At 41.4% G+C, this 15,867-nt stretch overlaps 1 protein-coding gene across 1 annotated transcript in view; it reads right to left on the bottom strand.

Annotated features, from left to right (window-relative positions):
* Positions 1 to 20: 20 nt before the first annotated feature.
* Positions 21 to 15,867, bottom strand: part of mettl24 (methyltransferase like 24) — a 34,293-nt gene continuing 18,446 nt past the window's right edge. The window contains exons 3-5 of the mRNA XM_040124623.1: positions 12,408 to 12,541; positions 6,178 to 6,403; positions 21 to 1,342 (exon numbers count right to left, since the gene is read on the bottom strand). Coding sequence (XP_039980557.1) covers positions 1,025 to 1,342; positions 6,178 to 6,403; positions 12,408 to 12,541 — 678 coding nt within the window. The 3' untranslated portion in view covers positions 21 to 1,024. The remainder of the gene's footprint in view (positions 1,343 to 6,177; positions 6,404 to 12,407; positions 12,542 to 15,867) is intronic.

The following is a 15,867-nucleotide window of genomic DNA, read 5'->3' as shown; positions in this document are numbered from 1 at the left end:
TTTTTGTTTTTTCTTGATTTATTAAACTGCATCAAAGGCTTTGGCAAATTTCATTAGTTGGATAATTTTTGAAATGATATTTGCCTAGTGCTACATTTTGAGATGAAATTTGTTGATTTGTTTGATTTTCTGGTGCGACCCAGATAATGGAGATGGGCCAACTGCACACCAGTAGAAGACTAAAGGATAAAAAGACCTGACAGTAACATGAAATGCTTTTTTTGTGTGGATCTGAATTATTGTTTCCTACTATAACCCAGGAAACTGCAATATGCAAAAAAAATAATAATTGGAGTTCTCTTTCTCATCTTTCCTTTTTGTCTTTTTCTCTCATGCTCGCCCACATATCCTTATTCAGATATCCAGCAAACACACTGTGTACGAGTCGAGACACATTACAATGCAGTTCTTCACATAATTGTTGCATTTTGTGTTCTAGACAGTTATACGAGGTTCAACTGCAGGGAGGCATCTATTTGTCCAGACAGTTATTATCTTCCACTTCCAGAGCAGATCCCATCTCTTCACTTCTACCTACCCCTTTGACATCATGTATCCATGTACTATTTTGGGGGTTGTGGTCTCTGGCTCTGTGTAGACTAGTGTAATCTAGAAAGGTTGTCTAATAGCAGGCATGACCGTCGGGCTTTGGGCCAAGTCCAGAGAGGGCCACGATGACATGGGTGAGTGTGACTCAGAGGCTGACCTGCAGCCAACGACACAGCCACTATGAGGTAGAACAGACAGCCTCTGGAGGCAATTTCTCTGCCCCTCTAGATGACTGAGGTCATTACAGGCCAGGAGAGGGAGAGCAGGAGGATAAGTAGGAGCAGAGATTTTAGCTTTACAGAATTGTCAAGCCAGATAAGAACGGTCTGTTGGAGAACAGGCATCCTCTAGCAAGAATTTGCGCTCACACTGAAAATTCCATGTTACACAAACTTGTGCATTTCCGTTCAGAGGCCATTCCAGCCAAGTTCTTTTTCTGGCTACACCCATTTGATTGCCATCAGTCCGGCATCCCTCAAGGCTTCCACTGTGTGTTCACCCAGCTCAAGGTGTACGCACTGCTGGCGTTGAGGATATTCTTATGCAGGAAGAGGTGCGGTTTGGCTGGGTCGCTGTGGACATGGAAGAGGCGGAAGTTGGCGTGTTCCAGCTCCTTGAGCAGGCTGAACCAGTACCGCACCACGGACGGGTCATCGCCACCCACCTCAAAACCCGCCCAGTGCAGGTGAAGCTCCAACAGCAACTGACCCACTGAGTCCAAAACTCCTTCCAGAACCAGATTCTCCAAAATCTTCCACTCTGCGCTCTCCATATCTGCCTTTAGCACATCCACCTATAACAGAAAAAAAAAATCACTTTAGATGTGTTTTTTTTTTTTCTTCTTCAGGTAATAAATGAGTTCTGTTATAGCACTGGAATGACACTAAACTGTATGGAGTTATTGAATGCAAAAGCAATTAAAGGATGAAAAGGAGTTAGTGAAGCTTGGCCTTTGTTCTTGCTTTAGCAATGTTGATGGATTGAGTGAGAAAGCAGCCTGACAAGGCCTGGCTGTCTTAGAGCACAGAGGAAATGCTTCATAAGACGAATGTTAATAGTACCCTTAGGTCAAATTCATGTAAGGAGACTCATGCATGCCCAAGATTTAATGCGTATCCTCAGGTTCTTGGGATTCATCTTAAGTGTACTGGACTGCTAAAGATGTCCATTGTCTGACCTTTATGTGTTTGAAGGACCTCATTGCCGACTGTGCTTTTATTCCATCTACTCTCAGCAATGTCTCAGCATTTTCTCAGCTATTACATAATGTAACCCTTAAATTAGTAGTGATAAGACCTCAGGAGAGATTTAGATTACAGGATTGATCAGAAACAGGCCCAGGGTACTGTATTGTCAAGGATTATTACATTAATCCTTTGAGATACTAGCTAAAGGAAATTCGTAGTCCTGCATTATTTGTTCGAAATGTTTACATTTGTACAACTACAGTGAGGACATCATTTGGTGGCACGACAGCACAGATATTAGAGTGGCCATGAAATTCCTCTCCAACTGATGCCTTTGGTGGTACTACAGAATTCCCAGGTCTCATTAGTGGAACTGAACAAGTCTCAAGAAACTCTCAGAAAATGCTTATCTGTGGAGAACAAGTTCAAATGTTGTCCTCTGTTCTCCCCATGGACCCCCAAACTCCCACAAGCAGAGCTATGTTCCTTAACTCCACAGAAACCTTGTAATGGAAAATGATGTGACATCATCGGGAGGTGATGTTTTCACTTTGTCTCTAAAGAGAGCAAATCATACTATGCTTGCGTGCATTTGTCAGGATTGGATGTAATTTAGAGGTTCTGATTTTTGGAGTAAGCAGCTCATACGGCTTCACTCTGCCTGAATGATGTACGGTCTGTTTTTTATACTTGACATAAATTGTCTTTCTGTCTCAACGGTCCCTGATCTAATGCTTCCAATCTCAACTCTGCAGGAGAGCTTGTAAGCTCTGGCAAGACCACTATCTTGTCTCAGCAAAGTCCATATGGTGTTGGAGCTTTGGAAAGATGACTTTGCTACACTGCTGTGCAGAGCTAGCAATGCTAAGTGATCCTTAACTGTGCTGAAAAGAATTGAGATATGGTTCCTTGTGGTTGGAGAGCAAAGTAAGATATTTCATATCAAAAACTAAAGTAATTTGGGCGAAATAGACTACTGTACATATTGTTTAGGCACATTAGTTGTTTAATTTATGATTGTTATCCATCATGCAATACCATCAGGGAGGTATCTGATTGCTCCCAGTTTCATTCTGCAGTATGAGAACGTCCCCAAACATACAGCCAGAGTCATAAAGAACTATCTTCAGTGAAAGATCATGCAGTCGGTTTCGGATTACATGAAGAGGCAGAAGTCACTGAGACAGCCTAAATCCACAGAAGAACCATGGCAAGTTCTCCAAGATGCTTGGAAAAACCCACCTGCCTAGTACCATCAAAAACTATGTTCAAGTGTATGGAGGAGAACTGGTGCTGTTTTAAAGGCTGAGGTTGGTCACACTGAATATTGATTTGATTTAGGTTTTTTCTGTTTACTGCATTTTGCATGAGGTTAACTGACGAATTGAAAAACTATTCAAAGCATTGTTTTTGAAAGAATCCTCATTTTACTTTTAGTCCCTAAAACATTTTCACTACTAGATAGGCCTAACAAGTACCATTTTAAAGGAATATCGATATCTTGAGCCAGCAGCTTAATGTAACATAAAAACTGGAGACAAGGAAGAGCAACACTGACTCTGCCCAAAAGCAACAAAACCTGTCCACCAGCACCTTTAAACTGACTAATTAACATGTCGTATCTCCTTTTGTTTAATCCATACAAAAACCAAAATGACAAGTTGTAGTTTTACGGTATGCTATGAGCCAGACTTTTTCTTGGTGCAGTGACTGCCTAGCAACCTGATGGTGATGACTATTCTCCACAAAGTGTTTTAAAGTGTTTCTGGAGTACATTAATTGACCGGCACACAACCTCCTGCAAAGCTGCAATAGTTTGGTTTTTGTACAGATGAACAAACTAGATTTAAGGTTGTAATAGGTAAGCTTTTGCCCAGTGCCAGGCTAGCCTCCCCCCCCCCGTTTCAGTCTTTATAAGCTAACCAGCTGCTGGCTTCAGCTACATAGTTACCATACATATGTCAGAGTGGAATCCATCTTATCATCTAATGCTAGGCAAAAAAAAAAAAAACGCCCATTTCCCAAAATGTTGAACTATTTCTTTAAGCAGGATAAAACAAACACTAGATTTTTTTTTCTTATTATTTTGATGAAGACACAGGTGACAGACTTGACACATTTCTCTAACAATAGACTTCCATGGACAATATGACTGTAACCATTGTGAACAGTTTTAACTTCCATCGTCTTCTTTATGCAGTCTGAAATCAAACATTTAACTGCAAAAAGATGACTGCAAAAAACAATCACAGACCAAACTGCACTCTCTACAATAAGAGAGTTGATCAGCCTCTCTGTGTAGCCTCTATCGAATATTTTCTGTAAAACGACTTTGCACTCCACAGAAATTCCTGCCCTCCACTGCTGAGAAATTAATGTGAGATTTTTACACCCAGTGGGCAAATATTTTCTCTCCTCCCAGTGACTCATGCAGGATGCGATCAAAATACACTTTGTAATTATTTCTGAAAGCAGTGTCAGGATTAGGCAGCACATTGGGACAATTTTTAATTTAGAGACGCTTTTGAAGATAAGTTGTCAGTGTCTTTGTAAACAAACTAGTTAATAAAATAACTTTAAATGGAAGTTTACGCTTTGTTTTTGCTTGTCAACCAGAGATCCAAACATCACAGCTTACCTAACCTTTATTATTATCTTGTTTTATGTGCATTAATTAGTGAGTCTGCCAATAGAGAGCTGGTCACAATTAAAGATTTTTAATTACACATCTGAGAGGTTTGCTGATTCTGTGCTGTTGGATGCACCTCAACAACTGCTTTGACATCAGGGCAGAGCCTCCCAAAAGGCATCTTGACAGAGACGCGCAGTAAGAGGCGTCTTGATATTCATCTTCGTATTCAGTGTTATTTTTCCAGACAGTTTATGGCGTAATTGTGCTTACTTCCTTTCCAGAAATTTTGCCACCCTCTTAAGTTAAAATTGTAAGACTAAAAAACAAAAATCTATGTGCGTCACACTGTTTTATTGCTGTGACAGGTTAGTGTCGAAGGGTACCATTAAAACACTTTCATCCATTCACATCAAACAATTGGCGACATTAGTCCATGTTGGATAACCATTCTGATATGTATGCAGGAGTGCAGGATGTGGCCCTTTACTGAAGAAATAAAAAGCTTGTTGTGCTGTATGTAGTGCTTGTTTTCCACGGCTTATAATATGGCAGTACCTAATTTAATTCAGTCTGGAAGTACGGCGGGCCAGTGCTGATACTGTTGTACTCTCCAATTGCCAGCATGATCAATGGCCCCAATATGCAGTCCCTTTCTATAAATGAGATGTGACTTCCTGCTACTGACATTTGTCCCTGTGGTGACAGTGTCTGCTGTCTCAGCTGGTCACACGAGCTCTGTTCAGTGAATGAGTCATCGGTGTGGTTATTTTAGCCAACACAGATAAGAAATGCTGCAAAAATGCATATTTCGACCTTTCCAATTACTCCGTTTCTTGACTGCTGCTTTTTCCTGTCACAGAGGCTGGGCAAGAGCCTCTGAGAAGAGACTGCTCTGCTGCTGCCACTGCTGCTGCTCGCTCTTCTGGCACACTGTGTACTCACATTAAAACCTCATTACAGGGATGCGTGTGTGGCTCTGCATTTAAAACAGGTGAGTACTGTCATCTATAAAACCGTATGGTGTGCAAACTCACCATCACGCACGTATACACACACCAATGTTTATACGTTCATATTTTCATATCTATATGTATATATTGTATAATATGTAAACAATAGGTAAATGTATATATTTAAATAAGTTTGACTATTTTTTTCATCCAGAATAAATTTTAAAACGGAGGGAAGAAGGTCAGCGAGCAGCCCCGTAGCTACCGAAAAATTTAACTACACATTGGGTCTTTCATGAAATATGACATTTATCAAACTATGAATGTTCTGTGATTAATTTATATGTCTCTGTGACTACTAAAGGTAACTTTCCCTCTCATGAGGAATACATAAGAAGAGACCAGAGCTTGACTGCCTGCCAGCTGTGATTTGATTACCTATGTCATGGAAGTTTGGCTGACCTTGAATTTGAATGTGTGTTTATTAGTATGCATCCTATCAGTGGGTTTGCTGTGTGTGGGCATGTATGATTGATCTTAAATGCAGATCCCTATCTGATGAGCCAGACCACAAACCCTAGTGGGGTTTGAAGAGCATTCACCATAATATTATTTAAGGGAGGAAAAACAAAATGATATATGGGAGATTATTCACCTGGAACTTGAGACAGAGAACAGAGGAATGAGTCATGATGAGCTGTATGATGTTGGGATGCACAGGAAGGGGCCTGCGTTTGCATGCAGCTTATGAGTGATGCTGACACAATAAGAAAAAAAAACCTTTCATATAGTTCCAGGTGGTTTTACAATTGTGGCAGAATCTAGGATTTATTCATAGTTTAACCATAGTAGCTCTTACCTGTCTGTGTCCAAAGTCATTAAGGATGGTGGCAAGTTTTTTTGTGTTGGCGTACTGACGCTGAGCGACAATGGCAGGGTTTGGATCCCTCCAGTCTACAGAGAGGCGATGGAGCCACATCTCAGCCTGCTGCAGGTGAGGCTGCTTCAGGCTGGGATCGAAGCAGTGGACCTCACATCCTGACCTGGCGAGGAAATGCTCCAGGGACCGGTCGTCCACCCCCAACCTGCGGCCCACACAGGACAAGATAATCAGGTTGAGTAGGAAAGATGAGCCTGGGAATTGAACCTCAATACTTTCTTACAAGCCTAAATATGCTCATAGTACAGGGTGTCAAAAACTGTTAGGTACTGTAAGCTGGTTTTGACTGTCTGTCCAAATAAGTAATCTTGTTAACTTATTCCTTCATCAGTTGGTCCCTGATTTAAATCCAAATTTTGCAGTTTAGATTATTATTACATTCTATTTAGACAAAGTTCTTGCAAATTTCATGGCAATCCATCCAATACTTGACGAGACATTTCACTGAAAAAATGTCTCGGTGGGTTAGAGGAAAAGACAGGGGATCACCAAAGTCATAAACATTCATCCGCTGGGTGCCCTGAATATCTGTACCATATTGTAGTTATTGAGATGTTTCAGTCTGGATCAAAGTGGTTCACCGACCCACCGCCATCGCCATCCACAGACTGCGAGCATGGTTTGTAGGAAATCAAAGTTTGTTACTGGTACAGAAAATGGTGTATCGTATCACTGCATGTACTGGAATTTTTCAAACAATACCCATCCCTAGACAGAGGGGGATGGAGGGATGCATGAATGTAGCTTTATAACTTCAACACATTACCACATTCACTGAGAGACATTGCTAGAGCTACAAATGAGACCTGCTGCATTCTACTGAATGGGGAATCTAATGAATGGCTTGCCAACTCAAAATAAAACCATCCGCGTTCTCATCATGCTCTCATTTGATAGTGCAAAGGGAAACTGCTTACAAGCAAAAAACAGGATGGAGGCTTCCTGTTTTATTCCAAAGTGAACTTAGCTAAAAATATTAAAATTGTCATGTATTTTAACGGGTTATGTTCAAGAGAATGCATTCGATTAAAGACCCAAGGATCTTCTGTGTGACATGAAACAACATCAGCACCAGTTGTCACAAATGTCAAATGCAATAGAGTGAATTCTCAGAATAAAATGTTGCTGACGAGGCTCATACTTACAGTCACTGTGTGATCCTGACTTGACCTCCCCCCAAAAAACACACTTAAAAGCCAAAAAATCAATAATCCAAAAAACAGAGAGAACACAAGCTTTTGGCCAGGAGATATTTCTTGTTTCAGTTTCTCTCTTAAGTTTCCTTTGTTTAAAGTTTCTCTCTTTTGTTCCCCTCTACCTTTCCCTTTTCCAGTGGTCTGCTTCTCCATTTTGATATATGATGTGTGTAAATGAAAGTAGACGGACACATTCCCCCGTATTTCGTGCTTTCCCCCTACTTTCCCACTCCCTCTCTAACTGCTATCCTCTGTTTATCCCACCCCCCTCCCTCCTCTAATTCTGCAATTTTCTCCCTTTCTTCCTTTCTCAGTCACTGTCCCTGCACTCCCCTGTGTCTTGTTTGTGCTGCGGTTGTTTTCTGTAATTGCTGCAGAGGGAGTATATTACAGGTCTTTCACAGATGAGGCACCAGGTCCCCAGATGCATCTCACTAGCAGGGAGATGAGAGATAAATATATGGGAGAGACTGAGATGCAACTAAACGTCTCTTTTTACCGCACTAAATATTTCATTGAGAGTTCCCCATTCTCTGGTGAGGTGTTTTTGGCTGGGAATAACTACAGTGACACTTTAGATGACAGGAATCAGGTATTACTCGTGGAGCGGCGGGGGATAAGGGGGGAGTCACAGTGCATTAGAAGCTCTTCTGGATGTCAATGCTGATAAAGTAGGATCTCTACTAGCTGTAATAGCCTCTCTCATTAGAGCATAGAGTGCAGGAGCAGTAACACTCTGGATGAATGCATATGAAGATATGTGTGCGTTAGAGGAAAGTTCGCTCCAAAACATTTGGGTTATAAGGGTTATGAAGAGGTCCCTGTTGACTAGTCATGGCAACCAGATGTGAAGATGTGTGTGTGTGTGTGTGTGTGTGTGTGTGTGTGTGTGTGTGTGTGTGCGAGCGCATACTTCTATCTTTGGGACGACAATCTGAGTTTTCGACCTTGGAAGTGAAGACATTTTGGGAAATTGATAACATTTTAGGTTTTAGGTTAGGGTTAAAGTTTGGGTTAGGATGGTTGAGGTTAGGCTAAAGGGCTAGGGAGTGCATTATGTCAATGACGAGTCCTCACAGAGATAGAAGTACAAGTATATGTGTGTGTTTGTGTACGTGTGATGGGTCACAAACATCCAGTGGATTGTAAATCTGATAAACAGAGCCTTGAATACATCTGTCCATACACTGAGTTATTATGTCAACAGCCTCTCTGGATGTTGTGACCTTGGAGGTGAGACTGGTTAACAAACACCGGGTGGGCTGGGAAGCTAGTCCCTGACTGGCCGTCTGTTTCCCTTCGAGATTTTCCTTTTTTTTTCTCTCTCAATTGTGCCCCTGTTCCCCGTCCTTAATCACACATTGAATCACATTAGCATAGCATGATCAATGGGTGATGAACTGCACGTATTTTTAATCCCCTTGCTGCACTTTGGCCTATGTGAACTCTCTAAATTTGAACAACTGCTACATGGCCTACAGTCTGCGAGGACAGTTGTCACGAGTGGACCTCTTTCAAACTCAAGGAACAAAAACTTCTCAGCATTTGCTGGGTAAGTTCAAGACAAGACTGAATTGTACGCCAGCCAGAGATGACATACATAAAAAAAGATGGATGACTGATTTTTCTAGATTATCGTCTTCTAGATTATCATCTGCTACCTTGGGGCAAAAAAAAAAAAACATGAAGAGATAGGCATGGGTGTAGTTAATAACATTAATTGTAGCTCACTTGCATTAAGTGTCTCAGTACGCCATTCCAATGAGCCAGCATGCGCAATATACCTTTTTCAGAGCAGACATGTACTGTTCAGGATATTTAGATGCCTTTATTAAAGCATCGCACACAATACCTTTTGTGCTACTTTAAGGACACAAAGTGAGGTATGCTCTAAGATAAAATGAAGTGGTTTAACATCAGTCACATTCATGAATCACCTCACCTACACTTAACTCAGTCACTAAAAGAGATACATGCTACAAGACCCAAAACTTTACTTTTACCTGATTGTTATGGCTAAAAAGGTTACTTCAAGGCAATGGAAATCAACCTTCCCTCTCTGTTTTAAGAAATGACTCAATGATATGGTTTTCTGTCTCCATTTAGAAGGTATTAGGTATTACTCGTCTGACTCCTACTGCAAATTTGTTAAGATTTTGGGGTCCTTGATTATATCAGAAAGTAATTATAGTGATGTATGATGATTTGTGTGTCTCTCTGTGTGTGGCTCTATGTACAGTTCATTTGAACATCTTAAGTCACTGTTTCTAAATTAAACTCATTGAAAAGCTGAACATACCAGGCTGACATGGACATTCCTTTGCTACTCTGGCAACCCTTTTTTTTTTTTTTCGGCTTTGTGTTTTTAAATTTACTTGTTGAAAATTTAAAAAAAGGAAAAATAATAAACATTTTAACAGGAAAGATGACACTAAAGATGATAGTGTCATCAGTGACTGAACAGAAGTTTGGCAAGTTTTCCGACAATATAATTGTTAATAACAGCAGCCTGAGTGGCAAGAACAACAAAACTTGTAATAACTGTAATAATTTGACTTGGCCATAGAGGGTAAAAGGGCAGTGGCTCGATCCACTTTTGCCACTTGCTATACTGTGAATATTCCCATCGTTGCTGTAGCGACAGCATCGCACATGCTTATGGTAAAAGTACAGCAGATGAGGGCATGCACAAGTATCAATGCCTGCTTTGAGTGGCCAGAATGTGGGCGGATTTTTATAGCAATGGATGACTCATCCTCAATGGGCCCATATTGCTCTTATGCTTGAGAGAATGAGGAGAAAATAATAATTATGATCAAAAAGACAGGCTGAAACTGTAAGAAGAGGAAGATGGAGGAGGATGAGAGAGGGATGTTTGAGTAGGAGAGGTGAAAGGTGGATAATTGGGTCTTTCATGTGGAAAAACCTCCTGCAACCACCCCACCATCAAACACTCCATCACCCCGCCGTCCCACCATGTGGCAGACCAATCAGATAACAGCTGCTCATCCTGCCCAGACACATCCGTCCACGGCTCGTTAAACACCATGCAAATGAAACATATCAACTGTACACACATGCACAAAAAGACACAAAATTATGCACACAAGTGTACACGCTCAAGTGTACATACTCAGTAATTTATTGCATTCAACAGTGTACACAAGTGCACACTTAATAGCATTTGACATTTCTATTAAAGCCCATCTTATGTGTAGCAGTGGATTGGAGTTGAGGATTTTGTAAGTCTCTTGTACAGCAAAACAGAACCCTCCTGAGAATAGGATACTCAGCATACCTGGCATAGATTCAACAATATGACCAAGAAGTCTGTGTGTGTGTGTGTGTGTGTGTGTGTGTGTGTGTGTCTGTGTGTGTGTCTTGAATCTAGGTCAGGTAGGGGACATGGGGAGGAGAGAATCACTTGGTGTATCTAGAAGAGTGGAACTTTAGAGAGCAGTTTGACTTGATTAACCGTTACACTTGGCTCTACGGATATCTCTTTTGATGCTCATAAAGTGTCTGTTTTTCATAGGATTTTGTTTTGTAGGTCTGCGCACTGTTATTGCATTAGCCAGAGTTGAGGGGCGACTTAGCATAAATTGAATTCAGTCCAGAGGTCTTAAGGGATCAGTTAGATAGTAGGAAAATGGTAATGCAGTTTTCACTGACTTAAGAAATCAGAGCTGCGAGTCACATTTTCCCAAGCTGATATGCAGTACAAATGTTAAATTGTTGGAATAAATCACAGAGGGGACTCATACAACATTCTTTTTTATTTTTGGTGCAATAGGCATGTAGCTTGTCTGCATGAGTGGCTTTCCATTGGTCAGCCAGAGGATATCAGATATGTTTTCCTCCAATTTCTTCATTTGACCTGCGACCCCTTCTCCATAGAGAGACAGAAAAAGCAGTAACCCTGCCATCCCCCACCCACTTCGGTATCTGAACCCTGTCTGCCTTGGTGCCAGCACACCTGTGCTGTCTCTCGACAGTCAAATTAATAATGTCCCTCTCTCCTGCGGCCAAATCCCTTCAGACTTTCGCAGCACCCTAGCACAGCAGAGACCCAGCAGGGCAGGATGGAGCCAAGCTGATCCATGACACAAAGCCAGCTGGGAGTGAATGACTCTCCAATCTTAAGAAGGTCAAATAACTTGGTGGCCTGGCTGATTTGATTCAAGATTACTTGCCACTCAATGAGAAGAAGCAGAGGTGGAGTGGATGTGAAATCCCAGGTAGGAGACAGTTAAGGATGAGAGAGGATTATCTTTACTCTCATTAAAGTATTACACAACGACTTAAAAAGACTTGTCACAAATATTAAGATAAGGAACAAGGAAACCTAACTGCTACCTGGCCCAAAAAAGTCAGTTGAATATCGCCCCTCTGTCGGAGAAAAACAGATCCTGAATAAATACAGGCTCAGTGACCAATTAGTCATTGAAATGATAAGACATAAAAAGAGAAGACTAGCAGGATACGTAGAGACAGAGTTACACTCCCCCCTCCACTGTGCGGAAAATAGCTACTTATGCCAATAGCCATTTTTGTCGCCTGCCAATATGACAAAGAAAAAAAATTTAAACTGTCATGGATGACGTGACAGCAGCAGCAATTGTGATTTGATATATCACAGCCTGTCACAGAACCAGCTGCTCTGAATAACGGTGGCATCTGCAGATAACTCCCTGACAGTGTGAAAATTAATTCTGCGCACAATCCCGTTACTTGTTCAGATGCTGTACATCGCAGCCTGTCTCAAAGCTGTTGTACAGACTGTAGATTTTGTTGTATAAGTGATTACAAATAGGAATAGATTTATATTCTAGACTAAGGGTCAGTTTTTTAGATGTAGTGGTCAAGGTTAAGACCAGTGTCAAGGTGTTAGGCACCACACAAATCTAGCAAAACAAGAGCATTACGTGAGTGTGTGTGTGTGTCTATACGCACCCAAAAGAGTAGATCCTGCAGTGTTTGCTTTGTATCCTGTGGGTCAGGCTATACTTCGGATCCAGGCACACAGCCCAGGCACCCGTCGGCCCCTCTTGAGCAGCTTCTTCACCAGCCAATGATGAACACAACACCTGGTGACAGGAACAAATGCACATATTGTAACATTTTTGTCAGATAAAGAGAAGCAAAACATCTTATCAAGGTTGACAAAATGGGAGCCCTGCATTGCAATGTACAATCCAAACCAAACAAGCACTATTTTGGGAAATGAATGATATTTCCACTGGAGGATTGAGTTTTATTGACGTTTGACTTTATCCGGTGTTAACACAATACCCCTGTTCTCGAAGAGCTAGAGAGCATCAACCTCTTGCCTTAAACCACAAGGGTGGAGCTCAGTGATGCACAAAAAGCAAATACGGCTGAGCAAATGTGAGCATCTGAACCATATGAACTGTATACAGTGAGCATTTAAGACCACAAACGTGGCATGTGTGAGTAATTTAGTGTATGAATATATGACTTTCTACCCCATACAGTGTGACGTGTATATGAAGTTGATTTAGGCATGAATAGGACTGCAGCGTTTGTGCTCTTAAGCTTCAGACAAATTTTGTTCTTTGTATCCACAAGTATTAGTGGAACGGTTGGGTTTAGCCACAGCCAAATATGAGTGCCAGGGAGTTTAAATAATCACGCCAGCATGTTAAAGTCAAGCACATAACGTGCAGCACTGTCCTGATGTTAGGACCATGTCTTCCTCCAGATGTTTCAACATAAATGCTATAAATCACTGGAAACTGCTACTTTGGGGGACAGTGTGTGTGTGTGTGTGTGTGTGTGTGTGTGTGTGTGTGTGTGTGTGTTTGTGTGTGTGTCTATCTATGTGAATCTATAATTCAAGGCTCACATGTTTAGGGTTTATGTGAGTATCTGTATGTGTATACAAAGCATATACCGGCGTAAACTGTCTACATTGCAGCGAGTTGGTTTTGTGTTGTGCATCTGTAGTTTTATAAGTGACTAAGCTTTAGCACTGCAGCTGCTGCTCAAATGATGGCTGTCTGGTTTCTTTAAGCTCCGTCTGCTGCAGAGATTCAGTTTGCTGAGGAAGGAACAATATTGACTCAGGCATGATGATATGCAACATAAATCTGTCTGTGGCTCCACTGCACACCATTCAAGTGTAAACGAGATAGCGTGTGTAAATGTGTGTGTGTTACAGCTGTGTAAATGTGAAATAAAAACAATGAAGAATTGAGAAATGATTAGTGCTTTCAAAAAATATACTGTTGTCACTGAACGATGAGCGCTGCATTCCAACCTCTTATAAAATCACATCTATAGTTCACTTGAAATTGACATTTTTCCATTTGAAACTGTTCATTATGCATGTTTACATTCTCCGGCCAACACCGGAGTTCCCTTTTACGGGGGTTAGATTTTTACAGCTTCCAAAGCATCACTTGGTTCCCCTGCTGCGGCCTTTTAAACTAACGCCTCCCTCTAATCAGAGCTTTCAGTGACAGGTCAGGCAGGTAGGGGGCTGACTGAGTCAAGTGCAGTGTCACCATTTGACAGGGAATAAAAGTCCCCGGATGTGTCTTTGTTCTAAAGAGCACAAGAACTGAAATATACATGTGGTCGGTGCAGTAATGTATGTAAATGAATTTGGAACACGCTCCATTACGCCCGTCATTGTTGATTTGTTCCAGCTGAAAGCATTCATCAGCACACAATGCATGCTGTGCAACGAGATGTAAAATCACTCTTGACTATTTTGCCACTTCACATCTGCAGATTTGTTGTTGGCATTGAACGGCTGCCTGCTGAACACTGTTACTCTGAATACTGAGCTGCAAAATTGACATGAAAGAATGTTTTCATTGAAAATACATTATAATGAATGAACGGTAGCTACTTATTGTTGTTAAGCTAATCAGCAACATTTATCTACAGTACATTTCAGGCTGTTAAAAATACTTTTATAGAAACATTTACTCTTATCTGTGTGCGTGCCGGTGCATGCCTGTAAGATACACTGACTGCTATTGATTGGACAGTTGTGTCGCAGGCCATCTCTCAGAGTAACAGCTCCACCAGGCACTGTGTCAGTCAGAATTACAGCTGAGGAGGCTGCTATGCCTGCACCAACCCCCTCCACCCTCGCCTGTCACTGTCTATGATGGACAGTTCCCTTCAACAGTTTCCCACAAACGCACACTCACTCACACACGTGCGCTCAGACATTCTCCTCTCTCTCTCTGTTCTTGTCCTTGTCCCTTTCCTTTCACACTCACAAATACACACAAGTGGCTGCATATATGTGTACACACACACACACACACACATACACACACACACACACACACACACACACACGCACGCACACACACGCACGCACACACATCCCGGGGCTAATTTATTATGAGCTGAATGTCTGCTTTGTGAAAGATACAGAACGAGTGCTTAGTCATTTGGAGTGGAAGACTCTGTGTTCCGGCTATGCTGTGTGAGGGAGAGAGATAAGTTGCTGATTTAGCCCCAACTCAATTTCATTACAATAAAAACCGCAGCAAATGAAATCCAAAAAAATGTCTGTCTACGTTTTGGACAGGGAAAATGAAACGGTGTCTTTGTCGTTACCTTCACAAAAGGGTGAAGAAATCCATGCTTTTTCATCGCTCGATATTTTTCAAACTATGATGCTGAACATCTTTATCGATTTGCAGTAATTTAATACTGACATGGACCAACAAACAAACCACAACATCTCGTTGATTACTTGTGAAAAGAGAGGCTGTGAGTTCCATCTGTGTGTTAATCAATAGAGTAATGAATTATGTGTGTGCTGTTTGAGCAGGACAAATACTCTTCGGCTGATGTGAAAGAGGTGCCAGTGTATCTCAATCATGGGCTGACAGATACAGGCTCGCTCTGACATACAAAATAATGTACTTCTTGGCCTTTAAAGGTAACAACTTAGTCCAATTATCTCTCTTCAAACTACCGTTTTAATGGTATATTTATGCATCTGTTTACAGTATTTGGTTGATTTGAACTCAAAGCAATAAACGTCAAATGCAGATTTAAGATGTTGAGGTCCCTGATGGGACATAGGCCCATCTTGCAGCAAGGAATCATGTGCAACCAAAATCCCAAACAAAAAGGTTGCCACATCATCAGTGGAACGAGGTAAAGAGTGAGCAACCACTGGCTTGTTGGCTAAGAAAACAATGTTTTTCGTCATCTGTGAAGACATGTTCAGATTCTCTTTACACAAAGTCACGAGATTAAATGGTGCCAATAAACTAACAATCCTGTTTTCTGTGACAGACTTTCACAATACTCTTGCATCTTTGCAGCTGCTCTCAAATCTTCCATACAGGATTGTGCTGTAACTCTTTGGCGCACTGCATTTGGGCAGCCAGCTGTGCACGATTTTAGAATTATGCAC

The sequence above is a fragment of the Xiphias gladius genome, chromosome 4, assembly GCF_016859285.1.
Source record: "Xiphias gladius isolate SHS-SW01 ecotype Sanya breed wild chromosome 4, ASM1685928v1, whole genome shotgun sequence".
In the NCBI taxonomy this organism is placed as follows: domain Eukaryota; kingdom Metazoa; phylum Chordata; class Actinopteri; order Istiophoriformes; family Xiphiidae; genus Xiphias; species Xiphias gladius.
This window is presented reverse-complemented; position numbering and strand designations above follow the sequence as displayed.